This window comes from Temnothorax americanus, unplaced genomic scaffold (genome assembly GCF_048541705.1).
Source record: "Temnothorax americanus isolate GAGA-0224 unplaced genomic scaffold, ASM4854170v1 Scaffold1, whole genome shotgun sequence".
In the NCBI taxonomy this organism is placed as follows: domain Eukaryota; kingdom Metazoa; phylum Arthropoda; class Insecta; order Hymenoptera; family Formicidae; genus Temnothorax; species Temnothorax americanus.
The window spans coordinates 3,463,203-3,481,826 of record NW_027509230.1 but is presented as its reverse complement, the minus strand read 5'-3'; the positions used below and the strand labels follow the sequence as shown (position 1 = coordinate 3,481,826).

Below are 18,624 nucleotides of genomic sequence, written 5' to 3'. Positions count from 1 at the left end.
GAACGATGTATCCGAATGTATACCCGGCGCGGTTCGTTTACTCGTTTATCCTCCGACCTCCGACGTTCGGAGAACATTTGACTGTTGCTCTGTCTAGCGTGAAATATCTCGATATTGTCAAGTTCGACATTTATCTGTATAATTTTGTTAAAATAAAAGATTCCCCGTTGCAAATGCCCTCTCGTTCCAGGTTCCTGACCTATCTCACTTTATGGACGATAATAAATATTAACACTGTCACACACACGCACACACACACATCATTAACGTTTATCATTCGCGACGCAGCATCGTAGTATATATATATTTATGTTTACAGGATGAAAAGTCAGCTAGACGTTTAAACTATTTTGAAAAACTTGATAATCGTTCATCAAATTATAATGTTATAACGAAATTAATATTTAAATTGAGATTAATTCTATCTATTTATAACTTTTTAAATTCAATTCACTTTTATTTTAACAATATTTTATTTTGATAAATTTAATTTGCTGTTCGTTGCAATTATCTTCATTGTTATGGAACCCTTGGATTATCGTTGAACTTGCTTCACGAACAAACGCAGAGTGAGAGGCAGACAGAGATAAAAACAAAGATAAGTAGAAGGAAAATTTATGAAACTAATATGTTATCTCACGATGGAGAATTTCGGGTTTTCGTGTCGAGTGACGCGCGAATAACGAATTAATTACTGATAGGCGAATCTCGATGCACAATCGAGTGGCCTGATTCCTCAGTGTCATCCAAACACGCGGAATTTAAGTCGCGTATCTGGCGTTATCTCGAAACGCGGATACTCGACGCTTTACCCGATCAACGATAATTTTTACCTGATTTTGTCCTCGACGGCGCAATGAGAGAAACCTGCACGTTTCGAATCCACGTTTCTTACGCGCGGTTCCAAACGATAAAGCGCACGCACGAGGAGAGAGAAATCGAACGACGACGACGACGACTCTCTTATCTCTTGGCGACTCTCTTATCTACAACTGTAACATCTTGGCGTGACACAGTGTTTTTCATCACATCCATCCAGTTCATCTTTGCTCCGAGGCGCCCGAGCGCGAGATCTCTTTATACTTCCTCTACCACTCGCGATTTCGGTCAGAACCGCGAGAGCCTCGTGAGAAAAACCCGGAATTATGGAAGATTCACCTACCTGGCGACGATGCGCCGTTTGCCCGGAGCCACCGGGAGAGATACCGCGACCGGTGTCCCTGCCCGTGAAGACTTTAACGGGTCCCGGTCCCAGCAACTGCTCGGATCGCGTTCTCCGTTCTCTCGGGCAGCAAGCGCTCGGTCACCTTCACCCGGAGATATGCCAGGTATTTCCGGGGCTACGCGAGATCTCGCGACCTTGAAACTACCGCGTTTCATCGTTCAGTGTATACCACGAGTGTGAGATTTTGGAGTTTTCTTTCGCAGCTAATGGACGACATCAAGGCGGGGTTGCGGTACGCCTTTCAGACCGGGAACAGGCTCACTCTGGCCCTGAGTACGTCCGGTCACGGCGGCATGGAAGCCTGCCTGGATAATTTACTCGAGCCGGGCGAGACCGCGCTGATCGCCAAATGCGGCATTTGGGGGGAACGCGCGGCCGACATGGCCGATCGCATTGGCGCAAATGTACGAAATAAATATATAAGTACGCGTTGAGACACGGGAGACAGAGTAAAAGAAAAAAGAGAGAGAGCAACAAGATTTTCTACAATTCCTCTTTTTTTTTTCTCGGAAAAACGTGCATTTCAGATAAAATTTCTGGAAACGGCGTGTGGGGTACCGTTCGATCTGGTTGCCCTGGACGAGGCTCTCGAAAAACACCGGCCGGCGGTCGTGTTTGTGACGCACGCGGAATCGTCGACGGGCATGAAACAACCTCTGGAGGGCGTCGGCGAGTTGGTTCGCGAGTAAGTAGAATGTACCGAATCGGAAACTTATTTTAATTCGCTAGTAAATAGTTAACGATAAAGATATTTTATTCGACCTGACTGGCCGTCTTTATCGATTGTAATATCGTCACGACGTTTTCGACCATTGGGCTCGGTCCTCCTCGATCGATGTAACTTTTGAAATGCAATATATATAAGCATTTCTTTTTAAATTACCGTAAAAGAATGTTGCGAAAAATATCCCCGGTCAAAAAAAGGATGCTTATGTATATCTATATGTATATATACTTGCTGTGTGATGCATCGTGCTTAAAACCGAGCGAATTTTCGCACAAGAACTTTCGTTTTGGAATATTCCACAGAATCTGTCGGTAAAAGGCAATTCGGTCATTTTAGGACACCCTATATATCGGCATAAAAAATTATATCGATTCAGAGGAACCAAAACCCAAGAGAGAGAACCAATAATGGTCGAAACGTCCTGACGATTATAATTAATAAAGATGGCCAGTTAGAGCGAGAATAAAAAATCTTCGTCGTTGTATATACTCACGATGACGAGATCAGGAGCGAACCGAAATTACTCTCTTCGATGTTCGTTGACCGGCAGATACGGAGCCCTGTTGATCGTCGACGCGGTGGTGTCCTTAGGCGGAGATCCGTTCTTCATGGACGCCTGGCAAGTGGACGCGGCCTACGCCGGCAGCCAGAAGGTCCTCGGCGCGCCTGCAGGAATAACGCCCGTCTCCTTTGGCCCGCGCGCGGAGTACGTATGCCATCGATCGAGACCGACCACCACCGCACGGAGAACGGGTTTCCCTGCGGTAACGACGGCTAACCGTCGCGTGAGATACCCGCGGGATTGAGAATGCGTTGAATATCAATCGAAATTCGTGAGTCATCCTTTCGTGGTCACCTATTCGGTTCCTACGATCGGTGAATCACATGTATATACATATTCGTCGGAGGGGGATGCCATGGCGTCTCGACATTTCTTTCCAATCTGTCCGGAAATATATATATATTACAGCATCCTCTTATTGTGATCCCGCGCGCCGGTTGCAGGCGCAAGATATCTCGCAGAACGACCCGACCCGCTTACTACTGGGACGTGAGGATCCTCGGCGACTATTGGAATTGCTTCGGTGCGCCGCGGCGGGTCTATCGTCACACGATAAGCGCTACGCTGGTGTACGGCCTGAGGACGGCTTTGATGCAACTCGCGGAGGAAGGGCTTCCCGCTTCCTGGGCGAGGCACGCGGCGGCAGCCGCCAGATTTAGGGTGGGCCTCCGAGATCTCGGGCTGCAATGCTACGTCGAGGATCCGCGGTACCAATTGTCAACCGTTATCCCGATAAAACTGCCAACCGGCATCGACAGTGATATCTTGATCGCGCGAGCTATGGAAAAGTGAGATTATTTCTCTATCGTCTTTTATTTTTTGTATCGTCGCGAATTCTCGGGATGCAACCTTTTCCTTTTTTCTTTCCAGATACAAAATTGAGATCAGCAGGTGTCTAGGACCAACGGTTGGTAAAATTTTACGTATCGGCTTGATGGGAGTCAATGCGCGGACTTCTACTGTCGATCGTGTACTTTCCGCCCTCCAGGATGGATTACAACATGCACTAAAAGCAAAAGTATAAGATCACTAACGCAAACTTGTCATTGATGACTATAGTCTATGTTAAAACTGAATGTGAGTAAAGTCGTACCGCGTATATAGTTTTGGGGATTGTAAGGCTGTCTTACTTATTTAATAGCAACAGCAACAGTGTGTGTGATAATAATAATAATTGGTATTTAATTAATCAATCGTTTTGGCACAGTACAGAATAGCATCGATCTCCATTCTCTACAAAACTATATCGAAGTGTGCGTCATGCGTCTCTCAGCAGCCTACCTAGTCGCAGAAATACAAAAGATTTATTTAATTAAAATTATCGCGTTGTATATATATAAAAAAAAATAGCAGTTCCGGTCGCCGCCCGCAATGGGTGGCACGAGAAAAGTGAATCGTTTATATCTCAGGGAGCGTACACGGACGTTGTACTCGAACGCGTCTGTGGCCGCGGGAGCAAAATATACAAATTCGTTCTTCTCCGTAGAGCGATAATTTCCGCGTTACGCATATCGCATCGCCGCACCGTGACGTCACATCTTGAATTAACCGCGCTCTGTATTTCAGCGCAACAATTGGCACAGTTTCGCGCAAAACAAATCCCGGTGCGATCCGAGAACGTCCGCTCCTCGCCTCCTTTTCCTTCTCCGAAAGCTTCACGCAGAGAAGCAACGGCAACCCTCCCACGAGCGAAGTAACGCCACGTATGCGCTACTTCTACCTTCCCCCCCCCCTCGCCCCTTTCGACAGCTGAGTCTCGTCAACCAAGTTTAATAAAAAATAAAGACCGAGCTTCTTACATATTTCTGTCACCCAGCGTAGACGTAAGCGTTACAGAGACCGCGCCGATTAGCCGCGTTTAAATTAAAACAGGCGTGTATACGTGAAGCATGTCGGTATAAAGAGCATGCCGCTTACCCAATAATTAATGTTAACTCGTTTAATATCAAGACCGATAGCTTGAATAATCGTGACGATAGCAATAGTCCATGATAAACGTACAGAACAGGCGGAGAGAGGGGGGAGGGAAGATTCACAGGGTAGCGCTGAAAATTACGTCGTAACGTATAAATAATCAATAATAATTACCGGTGTATAATGCTGACGCGCGCGTCGCCGGAATAAGATCAATTCCAACCGCTCGAGCTGTACGCGCTTATTTACAAAACGTTCGTGCACGCGGTTATAGGCGACGCCGACGTCAGCTGACTACGTATTTGTGTATTCGTAACGAGTCGAGTATAAGGCACCTACGGTAAACGGTGAATCAACGCCTCCGCGCGCGCGCGAGATGCGCACGAGCGTCGAATAACATTTCGTCATGACATCGAAATAGCGAGCGGAGCCTGCGTAAGCCGTCGCGGCCGCGTAACAATTGAGCCTAAGTCGAACGCGACGGATATCCCCTGTTGCTTGCTTAGACATGCCTCGAGTTCTCTCGAATCGCGGTATCGGCACCACGGGTCTCCTTCGTTGGCTAAACGCCGCTAGATTTAGGATTTACATCGCTCCGGTGAGTTGATATTCGGTACCACGTTGATAAGTCACGCAAGGGTGACTTCGACCGAAATCCAATTAACTTTATCGGTGAACACAACCACTCGAATAATGCTACTATTTTGTTAACGTAATTTCTTGACATCTACATTATTCAATTCGTAATGTCAAACTATATTCAATTTGATGAGTAATTTTTAACCATTTTTATAAGTCGCCACTGCTCCTACTCAATATCACTAATTAACTGAACCAATGGAGTTAAAATAATACTGTTTTGTGTTAAAATAATAACAAAATGTTGTTCAACTCAAGGTATTAGTTCAAATTGTATCCTTTAATATTTAACAGTGTGGAAGGAAAGAGTAGAGCTTGGGGACAACGGGTTATATACGACTAGAAATTTTGCTGCCAATTCCGCCTGTTGAACCGATTAAGTTGCTCGGAGTTTGGACTCCAAACTTTGGAGTCGAAGTCGCCCTATTGTCGCGCTTCGTCGGGAGTATCTTACTGTTCAGTTTCGCTTTCGCGCGTGCTTCCCAAAACTTATACGAAATAGCGTTACACACGCAAGGGAATATGATTAAATAAGTAGGTATATGGCAAATCTTTCGTACCGGCCTCGTTAAAGCTAACGGTCGGAAAAATAGAGGAAGATTATTACGGGAGACAACACGAAGCTTCCGATCCGATTGTAGCGAAAAATTCCGGATTGGCCGGGGAAGTTGTGGTTGGAAGAATTTTCTAGATCTGCGCTGATCGACGTATATTACGTATGTTACACATTCTGCGTCTCGATCATCGCGCAGGCTTAGTCAGCGAGAGAGACGGTCAGTGCAAATTGATCCGCTCATCCACGGATCCGGTACGATCCGATTTAGAGGATTACTTCTAATAATAAATATTACGCTTACATAGACTTAAATATTACGTACTTATAGTAACAAACGTTTATCGCGTTAACAAATATTACCGCGCCTGTTCGTCGTGTAGCAACGACGCGCGGCTCTCGCTGCGTTTTCCTCGCCGAACGGTTTCATACGGGTAATGCAATGTACAACATAAATATACCTTTACGTTAAGAGCGATAATTTAGGCTTACCACACAACAATCGCGAGATAAGGAGCAATAAAAGTGACGCGGCCGCGCAGCGATACCAATTACAAGACGACAATTATTAAGCGGATAGCAGTAGTAATACTATTAATAATAGAAATGACGGTAATAATAGTAATAAAATAGCAATAAGTTGGAGTTTATTAGTAAAGTATTAGCAATCGCGTAATAACTGATGCCGCCGTCGGAGGTTTTTCAGTCTTCTTTGGTTGCTGGGTAACTCGAAGAGGCTAGTGGGTACAACAGGGGCACTGTGATACCGCCGCGACTGAAAACTCGTCCCTTTCCGAGTTTTCACCCTCCTCCCCCTCGCCCCCACCCCTCACCCCGCCGTACACGCATTCGGCCGTAACGTCCGCCGTGGTTGTCGCTCTTGGCGAAGAGAAGGGCGCTCGGTTTACGTTCCTCTTCCCTCTCTCTTCCTCTTCTTCCTCGTTTTCTTTTTTAAAACGTTGATGGGGATCAATTGATTAATAAGCGTCTGGCTGCGGGCGCTGGAGCGCTGCGGAGCGAACGACCGAGCGGTCCCGTCGCGGACAAGAATAGCAATATCCGATCGCGTTGTCCGTACCGCGTCCACGTCCTTCCTCTTATTACACGAGGCTGCCTTCTCGCGACTTCCTGCACGCGCGCGCGCGTTCGCCGGCTTCTTCGCCGCCGCCGGCGCGGCCGACGACGATGACGAACTTTGAGCAACGAGCGCGCATCCGTCATTCCGTTTGATTAATTACCCTCGTCGTCTCGAGTACCACTGCTGAAAATTAAAATGACAGAGTTGGCGCGCGCGCGCCGTCGTTCTCGCTCAGTCGAAACGCGCGATTGAATCTCGTTCGCGAATCTCCCTCGTTTTTTGCAATTCCTCCTTCCGCTCCTCCTCTCCCTTCCTTTAATTCGGCTCGCCTCGGATGAACGCCTTGTAGTTTCCAGCCTCCTGCGATTTTAATGCGCGCGTTGTACAGAACCGTTCGGTTTGACTTGGTTTCCGTGTCGTCGAGGGGCCCCTCGGTTCGGTACGATGCACGAAGAGTGCCACGATCGCGCGGTCGGACAATTGCGATCGTGGAATCCACGGTCGCGGCGGCCGCGACTGATCCCGTCGTCGTCATCCCCAACGGTGATTACGGCGCACGCGGCGGAGCTTCCTCGTGGACCGGGGCAAGACCTCTTCTCCGGAAGACTAACCGGGCTCAGCTCAGCTCGCGCGGCGTCACGGAGTGCCGCCGCGCCGGATGATGATTGTTGCGGTGATGACGCCTCGCGCGGTGCTCGCACTGCGCCGTGCAGCAATCGTCGGCGTCCGCCACGTATTCGCCGCGCTTCAACTGATGCGCGATCGTGTTACAGAGCGACCGTGGACAGCGTTTCCTGTCGCACCTGACCTCGCCGTTCTGAAAGAAGCAGAGGGAGCGGCCCCGTTACGATCAAAACCATTTACGCGTTCGTCGCGCGAAGATCCGCGCGAGAAATGCCACCCGCGGCGCGCTAGCGGATCGTGCGACCCGCCCCTCGAGTCGTTCCTTTTTAATTCCTCTTATGATATAACGCAGGATTATACATATACATGCGTATATATTCTTTATATTATTAACGCACATTATTTTCACATTAATAATGCTCGGACAAATATAAAAAAATAAGAACGCGCGAAAACGGCCCTCATCGGTGCATGGATTACATTTATCAAATATTTTATAATTTTCTTTTCAATTTATAGATAATTTTAAATTATTATTACAATATATATTATTGTAATAATTATCGAAACCTATCTATAAATTGAAAAAAAAAAAAAAATTATAAAATATTAATTATATAAAATTAATATATTATTAATAATTTTCTTTTACATATTTCATACTCTTTTCGTGTTCTCTCTTCTCGAAGGATGTATATAGCATAGTTAAAAGGAAGAAATATATGTATGTAGCGAGACGCGATATTTATCTATCAACGAAAAAAATTGAACGCGAGTAATAAAAGCGAAACGCGCGAGAAGAACCGGTGCAACGAGCTCTGTAGGAATACAAAATCCGTTTCTCACGTTCGAGACGATTATTTTTCGCTCCGTCTCGTGACGTCGCGACGCGACGCGACGCGAGCCAGCCCGAGGCCATGTCGTTCCATTTTCATCGTAATGGATGGACCCTATAATGGTCGGGGCCAGACGAGCGAGAGCCCGGTTAAAGGTTTTCTCCTTAAAGATCTCTCTCGCCGTGCCCGTGTCTGGATATCGCAACGAGACGACCGGCACGATGACCGTCTAACTGATTGAGTGTAACGAACAAAAGTAAAGCGAGTTCTAAGACTTCTCTCTCTCTCTCTCTCTCTCTCTCTCTCTCTCTCTCTCTCTCTCTCTCTCTCTCTCTCTCTCTCTCTCTCTCTCTCTCTCTCTCTGCCTGGTAACAAGACGCGACCGCGAGACTCGTCCCGCGTCTCGTCGGTCTCGTCGGTTCGATTAAGACGATTAGGTACGCTCGATAAAGAGAGACCGTAAGAATAGCGTTTTATTCGCAAATCCAGCCTCTCGTTCTGGACCGATCCGCGCGATCAAAGTTCGAGAATCGCGGCAGCTGGTGGTCGCGTGTTTATCCGCTCTTCGACCGATTCCGGGATTTCTCACCTTGCAACGGCACTTGACGCACTTCATCTCGCCGTGCGAGTGCAGCCGGGGATGCCATTCCATGCCGTTCTCGTAAGGCCCGCCGACGGGGTACTTGCAGCCACCGGAAAAGAGTATCTCCTCCGCGGTGCGCCGCGTCGAAGGTAAGGCCTGGTCCCTCGGTAGGCGTACGGCGTCGCCTGCCTCGGTGGTGGCCACGTCGCTACGAGGCGTCGTCGCCGGGCACTGCTTGCAGCAGGCCTTCTTGTCCGGCCTGAAGGCGATCTTCTCGTCGCACTCGAGCGGCGGACACTGCACCCGCGGGCATTTCACCTCCAGCGTGACAGCCTGCGAGACAAATGGATTTCCGATGTAAATTACGGAGGTGACCTCTTGTACTCGATGGCCGCGCCCGGCGGCGCGTAACGCGCGCGTTTCACGCGTTTTTCTCACTTCGTCGTGCCGCGTATCACAATTGATAACTGGAGCTTTTGTGGTAATTTACAAATTTCTATCCCGACGGTTGAAAGGCGTGTCGAATGTACTCGTCGAATGAAGAATACTCGTTGTCTAGTAATTTTTAAAAGACGCACGCGTCTTTATCGTTCGCCGAATATATAACGCGAGGTATTTTAATAAGTGACTTTCTGCACGGTGTCAATTGGCTAGGAAGCGATTGCCGAGTATTAAATAAACTGCAATCGTTTAGAAAATCTTGTCGCTGAATCATTCAATTAAGCTCATTACTAACTGCCAGACCGCAACCGCATTCTTCGGACGTGGTGTGGCACGTTTCAGGTTTTTCCGCGCTGCAAAATCGCCCCGAGGTATAATTTTCGCGGAATACTGGTGATTACTTTGATACGCGATTTAAACCGGAGCGTAATTATAACGTATTGAAAAAATATGTGACTTCTTGCACTTCAAAGAATTTATGCGATACAGAAAAAATATAAGTATTTCAAAATTTCACGAATATTTGTCCGCTATCCATTGTTCTACCCACCTATAATACGGTTCTAATAGAACGAAAAGGAGAGTAGAGACTTACGTCGCAAGTACAAACTGCACAAGTGTCGAATCCTACTGGTGGTAGATACGGATGCCAGGATGATCCCGCGAGGTGATATTGTCCGGCCAAGGTACAACCTCTCGTGGCATTGTCCTTGATCGTAGAGTTAGTTTCGGCAATCGAGTCTAAGTATTATTAACAAAACATTAAACGTCGAGGATATCGTTTAGACATAAATTTACTAAATAACTTTCTAATATAATTTTTTTATTCAAACGTTTTAGGCGTTATTTAACTCGTGCTCTTTCGTAATAAAAATTTTACTATACAATACATTTTATTCCATTCTATTCTTTACTTGCGTAGATATTTTTGTTTTGTACAAAAATTTCGAATTTATTTTCAATTTTAATAAATAAAAAAATTAATAAATTCCTTTACCTGCGCATATCGCACAGCAATGACCGGCCGGCGGTTGCTTGAGTTGCTTTCCCAACTCGCAAGAGATTGTCGGACAGGGTACCGTGTCGCATTGTGCCAAGCCGCGATAGCAATGACACATCGAGCAGGGGTCCGAGCTCGAAGTCCATTGCGTGCCCTCCTCGTAGAATCTGGTCTCGTGGAAGCACGCGCCGGTCTCGATATCCGATCTGGATGGCTGCAGATTGTACGCCACCACGGAGGCAACATCGTTGTCGGCATAGTGCGGCAGACAGCTGAACGGTGCCCTGGCTTTGAAGGAAGCCTTCAGGATGTGGGTGACTTGCTTGTCCGTCACCTCGAGAAAACCGATGCCCGACTCGATCCTGTAGAGCTCCATCGGCGACAGCCCGGTGACCGAACCCTCCAAGGAGTATCCTGTGAATTCTTCGAGAAGTCTCCTGGCGACGGGAGCTCCCTGCGCCAACATCGGCATCGTCTCCAAGTACAAACGGAACGTCCGTGGTTCCTGGGAGGAGGGCGGGAAACCGGCGAGCTCCAGCTCATAGTGCAAAGAACAGTCTAGGTCCACCGCGGTCCATATCAGGCCGACCGGTCCGGGATGCGTTGGCTCCTTGGTCAATCTCCGCAGCAGCACTGGCGCAGCCGTGTCTCTGGCGTCCGCCACGGGTCGTTCCAAAAGTCTGCCGCGTAACATGGAACCAACATGACTCGCAGCGACTACGGAGAGTTCCTCGTTGAAGAGCGGCTGCAGTAATCTCGGTCCGGGCCGATCTAGAGAACCGTTCGCGAGACCACCTACCAACGAAGGTGTCAGATCCTCGAGTTCCATCCTCCGTTTTCCTCCCTCGTCCACCAGGGTCACCAGGGGGCTCTCCTCTTCGAGTCCCATCAATTGTACTCCGTAACGTAGCGCGCCAATACGGTCCAGGAAGGCCCAGGCCAATCCGGACGCCATGGACGGCGTCTCCGATAGCAGCAACGTCTGATACATGTCGCAGGTCGCGCGCGGGCCAACCGTGCCTATCAGTCGAAGAGCCTGCGAATCATTGCGGGACATTATGCTGATCGACAACTTGCCTCGAGCCAGGAGACGAAGGTCAGTCCCGGAGATCGCGCTGCGAACTTCACCGTAATTCAGCTCATTCGACGGTTTTCTCACTATTATCTCCTCGCGGAGGACCACGTAATCCTTCTCGTGATGTTCCAGCTGAACGATCAGCGGAATATCAGCCACGTCGTTCGGCAGGAAGAGGCCGTTGAAGACGAGAGACACGTGGATCGACGGCGCCGAAGCGGACGAGGCGGACACGATCGCCGTCGCGCCCGCGCCGGCCATCAACGACCGGTCGACGCCCATCGCCGGTTCCAAGAGCGAGGAGAACTGCTCGGTCGAAAGCGCGCGATAACGCGACAGCTGACCGGTCAGGCTCGACGAGGGCTCCCAGAGGAAGGACACGTGCAGCCGTTCCTCGCGCAGCAGCTTGCGATAGTCGCGCGGCACGCGTCTCCACACGCCGCAGAGCTTTCCGGTGGCGTTCTGATAAGCGCCACCGATCGGATCGATCACCTGCTCCTCGAGGATACTGCCGGACCCGTCGACGAACTGTATGCTGCGCGGCCGGGGCGTCGACGCGGACAGATAGAACGAGTAGTAGATGTTCTTGCGATGGAACGTGAAGCGACCAGTCGCCAAGTAGTTGTACGCGCTGTTATAAACCGACGTCGGACTCGGTTCGTCGCGACGCAGAGACTGCGACGTTCTGCCCGTCAACAGAGTGCCGAAATCTGTAACCAGTGAGGATCGCTTAATCCAAAAAGAAAGGCGACATTCCGCAAACGTCCATGATCGAGTGGACATAACTAACGTAATCTCATTAGAGCCCGGGTCTTTGAGTCTTCAATATTGTTTTTGCGCAAATATAAACGATTTCAAGATCAAACGTATGCGTATGTAAATTTTAAGAAATATTTAAAAAATCTTACGTTTCAGGCTCCGCTCCTCTTCCTCCGAAGTCAGCTGCGCCGGCAGATCCTGCGCTATGTCTGCGTCTGCAACAAAAGATTTATTTCATCGTAAACGCGTTTGGTCGTTCAACGCGCAATAACTTGCGTTCTCGAAAAATTAATTATGAAACTTCTTAATAGGTATATTGAATTTTTCTCGGGAAACCAATTTTCGCGATCTATACCTTCATTCCTTTTCAAAACTGAATGGATTTTACGTTGAGAATAATTCGCAGGATATATTAGAACGATGACGAAAGCGTATTCTTGAGAGGGCACGTAAATTATACCAATACGTCAGAATTAACGCCACGTAACTCACGTGCGATATAAAGGCAAATGTATAATTCGGTATATATTCTACGCGCCAGGGCTCTCGGGAGGATAAAACTTCTCACGCAGGAGAATGGCGAGTCCTCTGCACTTCGCATCGGACGGACGCATGTACCCTCGCTGTCTCTATCTCTCTTTCTTGCCCCCCCCCCCCTATATCCTCCGTTCCCCGAGCGTCTCTCCTTCGAGACGGGCGTAAAAATAAAAATAACCGGTCGATCGTCGATCGTCGATCCCCATTGAGCCGATTCAGCGGCCGGTGGTGGCATGTGCATTGACCATAAAGTATGCCCGCGCGCGGTAGGAAAAGAGTCGGCTGGCGCCAACCGCCGCTACTTTGAATGCTACTTTTATGGCGCATGCCGCGCCGGTTCAGCGCCACGGAGACGTTAATTGCCGCGCGCAAAACGTACAGCACGCCTCGCGCCGACGGCCGAGAGACCAGTTACTAACTAAACCGTTTCCGCCTACCTAATCGGATCTATGGCGACCGATGGCACCGGCGCGGCGGTCTGTCGCGCCATTAATATCGCCGAGAGACGGATATGAGCGATAATGTTAATTACGAGTATTAATTAGACCCACCTACCGCGTTTTTTTTTTTTTTTCATCCCCTTTCCGTTTCGCAGATAGATTGGCCATGTCCCTCCTGCATCGCAATCCTCCCCCTCTCCCTCCTTTCCACGAGGACTTGTCGCTTGTCTCTCGTCGGCCTTCGCGACAAATCCCCCTTCAAGCGCGGCTCCAAATCGTTACGCGACCTTTGTGACAATAATGACGTGGACGTTCGCAAGTCCACGATATTGCGTTTCGCAACTAGAAAGGATATATAACGCGTCATCTAACAGATATGTCGGCGGCTTATAGTCACTGGCGGCGGTTGTACTACCAAAAGTCCGTCACCTTAGGCACGACATCGTTTCGGATCGAAGGACGATCGTTACTCAGGATTAAGAATCGTCGAGGAGAGATATATAAATGTCGCGAACTTCGGACGAACGGCAGAGCGGAGGTCGCAGATAGAGTCTCGCTCGTAAAACTGTATTCTTTCGATCTACTTAGAATTTTTTTTTTCTCTCTCTCTCTCTCTCGCTCTCTCGCTTTCTCTCTTTTTCGTCCCGACTCCAGACGCCTACGATATATAATTTGCTTCGCGTATTGTCGAGAAAGAGTCTCGAGGCCGGCTTTCGTGATCGCCCGTCACGGCCGGGGCCGGGGCCGGGGCCGGGGCCGGGACCGGGACGAGGATCGACGAGGACCGAATGAGAATCGATGCGACGATCCAATCGACGGGCTCAAGGGTCGCAGTTATGTTTCCTCGTGGAACGTAAAAGGCAGGCATCGCTAATTGCGGCCAGTTTCACCTTTCATCAGCAGGGGGCAACGAGCCTCTATCAGACGGCCGGCGACAACTACGACGATCGCCAATGTGATTATTATGACCGTTAGACGAGGCGTGCAGAAAATAAACTTGCTGCGCGTGATATTGATGCGCGAACGTTCTATGAGGATAAATGACCGGCGCGGGAGTGGCGCGATCATCAAAAAATGACTCGCTCTGTCCTCGTCGCCGTCGTCGCCGCCGCCGCCGCCGCCGCCGATCCCCTCGTGGCACGGACGGACGGCGGAATTGTGGCGACAACGAGCTCTCTTTATCAAAAGTGTCATATTAACCTAATTGATAATATGCGCGCCTCTCCCGTTGCATCGCCAATAGCCGCGCGATAAGCGGCCGTAAAAATTTAACGAAACGACGACCCCGTCTCTGTTTATGGACGGAATCAGACGGAAAGGAACGATCGAAAACAAACTTGTACAAACGGCGCGAGATAAAATAAAAATTAAATAGAATGAAAAAAAAAAGCGCTCGTATCTCTCCCCCGAATCGGATTCTCTCGCTTCCACTACCGCCGATCTCTCTTCCATCTCCATCTATCCTCCGCCCGTCCCATCCGACCATCTATTCTTATTCCCCATCGCGCGCGTTATGTGCCCGATCATTACGTATGCTAATATTTACATTTAGATTGCACGGCTTAATCGAAGTGACGCCATGCGGTAATATAGCCGGCGCCATGGCGCTAAACCGTGGCGTCCGTCCCCAGTCCCCTCTCGCTCCGCACCTCTTCCACCGATTGCAAACTCGAGTTCCCTCTCTCGAGAGAGAGAGAGAGAGACCACGATCGGCCAATCTTCCCCGCGCTAATCCCTCCTCTTTTTTCCTCTCTCTCACATCCGTCCCTTTTTTGTATCCTCTTCACCGCTAGGTAAACCGTTTCGCTCCGATTTCTTCTTTGCTCACCCATATATTTATGGATAGCGAAAAGGGGAGAGGATACCTGGTCCCCGGATTATAGATATCTCCGAAGGTATACCGCGAGCAAACGCGGCAGCCGATAGCGGACGGCGATTACGAAGGTCATTCTAATGCGCGCGAAGGAATTTAACGGGTCAATTTGCGATTTTCTCGAGTAAACAAACTACGCGCGATAAAACGCGAGGCAATATACCGTAAAGGCCGATAGTAATCGCTATATTCGAAGCGGAGCGGTTTCGTGCCAATTCGCGCTCATTACCGTCGCGCTGGAGCTGGCGCACGCGAGCCTTATCCGGCAGCCTTATCAGCGCGCGGGATAACATATACTACTTTCACTGCATCGGGCGGCACGGGCCAAATTCTTCAAGAGTGCGCACCGCTCCTCCGGCGGGCGGACGGCTGGGCAACGCATTCTATTTCTCTTCGCGGTGGCCGATCCGCGTATCGCCCTAGTCGCAGTAGAATGCGGATGGAGGAAATCGCATAGCCGAGATACTCGAGAGCCATACGGCGACTCCTTTCCCGATAACGTATCGTAGGGAGGAGGAGGGACAATATAGATGTACCTACATGGTGGATCGCGTAAAAATCTTATCTCAGCTTATCTCACCGTTTCCGCACTCTTGGCGACCGGGAAAAAAAAAAGAGATTAACCGCGGGAATAATCGCGGCGAGGTGAAAAATATAATATACGGATGTGTGTATTGCGTAACTTACTGAAGTCACCGGGACAGGATTTGCAGCATCGACCCGGGAGTAAAACTGGTTCGTCACACGTGAGTTTCGGGCATTCGTTCTTGATGTTGCGGCATTGAACTCTCGCGATGATCCGCCGTTTCTTTTGGACCTGAAAGCAGAAGCGAGACAACCGCTGGTAAAAATAAAATCAAACTATTATTATGATTCTTCTTATTGCGTACGCGACACGCACGAGGCGTCCGCGCGCTATATTTTCGGGAATCTCCCCCTTTTATTTCGTCCTAATCTCTGCTTTGTTCGCGTTACTTTCGATCGCGCCTCGGCGCGACGATGGAAAGGACGTTTGCGAGACTAAAGTGACACGCGGTAGCAGTGCGACGCAGTTGCTAAAAGTGCGGCCGCGAGTCGCGTCGTTCCAGTTACGGAGAAGAATTAAGTCGGTGGTTTTATAGAGCGGCGCGCGTGGCATTCTTGAAGCGTGAAACGACGCACTTTCGACGCGATTGACTCGACGGGAGGAAAGGAGCGAGCTGGATTATATCTCGCGATCGCGACTTGGAGTTGTCAGGAACAGCCGCGACTGCTGCCAGCGAATTTGGAACGTCGCGGCACGCGAATAAAACCTCCCCGTTATCGAGCACGACGATTTATCAAGCTCTCAAAGCCGACGATTAACAGGCTACTCCTCAAGATCGCGTCGACCCGTACTTCTCGGGCATCCCCGTGCGGGGATGAGCGTCCAACGTCCGCGACATCGACTTTAGGTGAGGAGACATGGCTTCTCTCTCGCGGCGACGTGTGATTCACGCGACGCGTCTGCTTCTTCCACCAACCAAGACCACGACCTATCAATAGCTCCTCATGTACACTGAAGAGGGACTGTCATTCCTCCGAAGTCTAAAAATAGAGGCCGCGCTCTCTCGCGCGGCGGCTCCTCGTCCACGAGCCGAACATAACAGCGCGCCGCCGCGCCGCAGCGTCTCCCGCCTCTCTTCCGTCTCCGTTCCATCCATCTTTTCGGTCGATCGTAATATATCTTCGAGGAAAGAAGGATTTTTTAACCCGTGAGAGCGTCTCGCGCGCGCGCGCGCGCGCCGCTATCCGAGGTGCCCGCAAAACTCGACTTGAAACTCGGACGGAATCGACTTTAGCGAGTTCCTCGAATCACCTCTTCGGGCAAAAATATTATCTTCTCATGATCATTCCTGTTATTGCCGCATTACGAGAAGGATTAGAACTTCTCGCGGGGTCTCTAATGATGCGATCGTACTATAGCGACTTTATAATGGCGCCGTACGTAAGGCGGTACCGTACACCTCTCCTTGTGTGCGCGACCGTATAATTAATTGTCTCTTCTCGGTAAACTCATCAGATAGCGTCTCATTAGCATTACACCGATTACTTATCGCTCGCTTTATCGTCGTTTAATGCACGCATAAATTCCGCAACATTTCCACATTAAGATTTAACGATTCGGCGCGCTCGAAATTCTCATAACGACCGGACTCGCGATCAACAACGATTGAAACGTTCTCGGGAGTTGGTCCCCAATACTTTTCAATTTCATTCAACGTAGGAGCGTAACGCATTTAACATGGTCGGAAATTTTCAAAAATGTTGAAAAATATCATTTTTAATCAATAGAAGGAATACAAAAGTATGAAAATATGTTTGTACAGAATATCACGTGGTGTTAAAAATTTAGATAATATTAATATAGTACTTGGATAGTATTTAAATAATAATAAAAATTGACAATTTAATATTTATCAAAAGTTTAAGTCGGAGAAAATTAATTGATATATATTATCAGAAATAAATATTTACATCAATCAAAGCTTTGATAATTTTCATATGTAACCAAAATAGATCGCGCGTAATGAAAAAGGAATAAGTGATATGTGATTAGAATGATACCTACAAGAGAAAAACGAAACTAATATGATAATCAAAATAATAATTAGTAAATGAAATATTTAAAGAACGTGGTAGGCGCGCTGTGCGCTAATACCCTATTACTATTGAAAAAAAATAGATGTAGAAAAGGTATTCGAGAACACACATAAGATACCTACTTTACGAGAGAACATCACGCGGCATTTACGCGTGCATTAAGGACGTTCTCTCGTCCTTATACTAGAGAAAATCGATTTTCTTAGGATTTTGTTCAAACTGTGAATATACGTTAATTTAGATGTGGTTTATGCGTGGTATAAATTTCAGAGTACCTCTTCCGGTATAAAAAATAAAGATACTGAGCCTCAAAGTTTAAAAAAAAAATTTAGAATTCGACGAGAGGAGCAACTTTGGTTCTCTTGGCCAACCTCGTATTTCTTACCGTTTGGCCTGAAAAACCTTTTCATTGGTAAAAGTTGAATTTTTGAGACTCAGTATCTTGATTTTTTATACCGGAAGAGGTACTGAACGTTATACCACGCATAAAGCACACCTAAATTAACGTATATTCACAGTTTCAAGAAAATCCTAAGAAAATCGATTTTCTCTATAGTATAAGGACGAGAGAACGTCCTTAAACGGCGATAAGGCGCGAGATAAAAAAAAATAGGCGAACGCCAATGAAACGTCTACGCGTGAGGGAAGAAAGCTAATTGCGCACGGTCGCAAGAAGAAGCACTATTACGGTCGCGCGTAGCACGCGTTCGTAATGCGCGTTAAAACAAATGTTTCCTTGTATTTACAAGCGACGTAGCGGCCGCGCGCGCCCGACCCGAATGTTAATTACGATTACACCGCCGGATGAACAATCGCGGTTATCGTTTACCGCATGTACTTAAACGCGAAATGGAAGAATTCGGTATTGCGCATCGAGCACTCGATGCGCTGTCACGGGGAGGTGAGGTGAGGGAGAGGAACGCGTACAATCGGAATATAAATGACGATTATTGCGCGATCTCGAATAAATATGTATCCGTGCGTATTTCGTGACGCACGCGCGCGCTCGCGAGTCGACTGCCGTTGACAATTTTTTCGCGCCCCCCTCCCATCCCGCTCGCGGAGCGACGTTTCGGATCCGACGTCTCTCTACGTTTGATATATACGTCACCTTTGTGTCAATATCGTGGCATTTA

The 18,624-nt window shown here is 48.4% G+C and overlaps 2 protein-coding genes across 3 annotated transcripts in view; one reads left to right on the top strand and one right to left on the bottom strand.

The window, feature by feature from the left end:
* The first annotated feature begins 948 nt into the window (after positions 1-948).
* On the top strand, positions 949-3,861 carry Agxt (Alanine-glyoxylate aminotransferase). Its single transcript, XM_077401160.1, has 6 exons — positions 949-1,328; positions 1,429-1,629; positions 1,753-1,910; positions 2,503-2,658; positions 2,958-3,302; positions 3,385-3,861. The coding sequence occupies exons 1-6, from the start codon at positions 1,146-1,148 to the stop codon at positions 3,536-3,538; spliced, it is 1,197 nt and encodes a 398-aa protein (XP_077257286.1). The 5' UTR covers positions 949-1,145; the 3' UTR covers positions 3,539-3,861.
* Sog (chordin short gastrulation) overlaps positions 3,676-18,624 on the bottom strand; it is a 39,491-nt gene continuing 24,542 nt past the window's right edge. For both annotated transcript variants that reach the window (XM_077400143.1, XM_077400134.1), the window contains exons 3-8: positions 15,554-15,683; positions 12,166-12,231; positions 10,180-11,967; positions 9,778-9,923; positions 8,748-9,074; positions 3,676-7,515 (exon numbers count right to left, since the gene is read on the bottom strand). In XM_077400143.1, coding sequence (XP_077256269.1) covers positions 7,315-7,515; positions 8,748-9,074; positions 9,778-9,923; positions 10,180-11,967; positions 12,166-12,231; positions 15,554-15,683 — 2,658 coding nt within the window. In that variant the 3' untranslated portion in view covers positions 3,676-7,314. The remainder of the gene's footprint in view (positions 7,516-8,747; positions 9,075-9,777; positions 9,924-10,179; positions 11,968-12,165; positions 12,232-15,553; positions 15,684-18,624) is intronic.

Bases quoted from the DNA above. Each gene is read 5' to 3' on its own strand.
- Agxt (XM_077401160.1), top strand. From the start codon at position 1,146: ATGGAAGATTCACCTACCTGGCGACGATGCGCCGTTTGCCCGGAGCCA. The intron at 1,911-2,502 runs GTAAGTAGAATG...GTTGACCGGCAG, and splicing joins GTCGGCGAGTTGGTTCGCGA to ATACGGAGCCCTGTTGATCG. The intron at 2,659-2,957 runs GTACGTATGCCA...CGCCGGTTGCAG, and splicing joins TCCTTTGGCCCGCGCGCGGA to GCGCAAGATATCTCGCAGAA.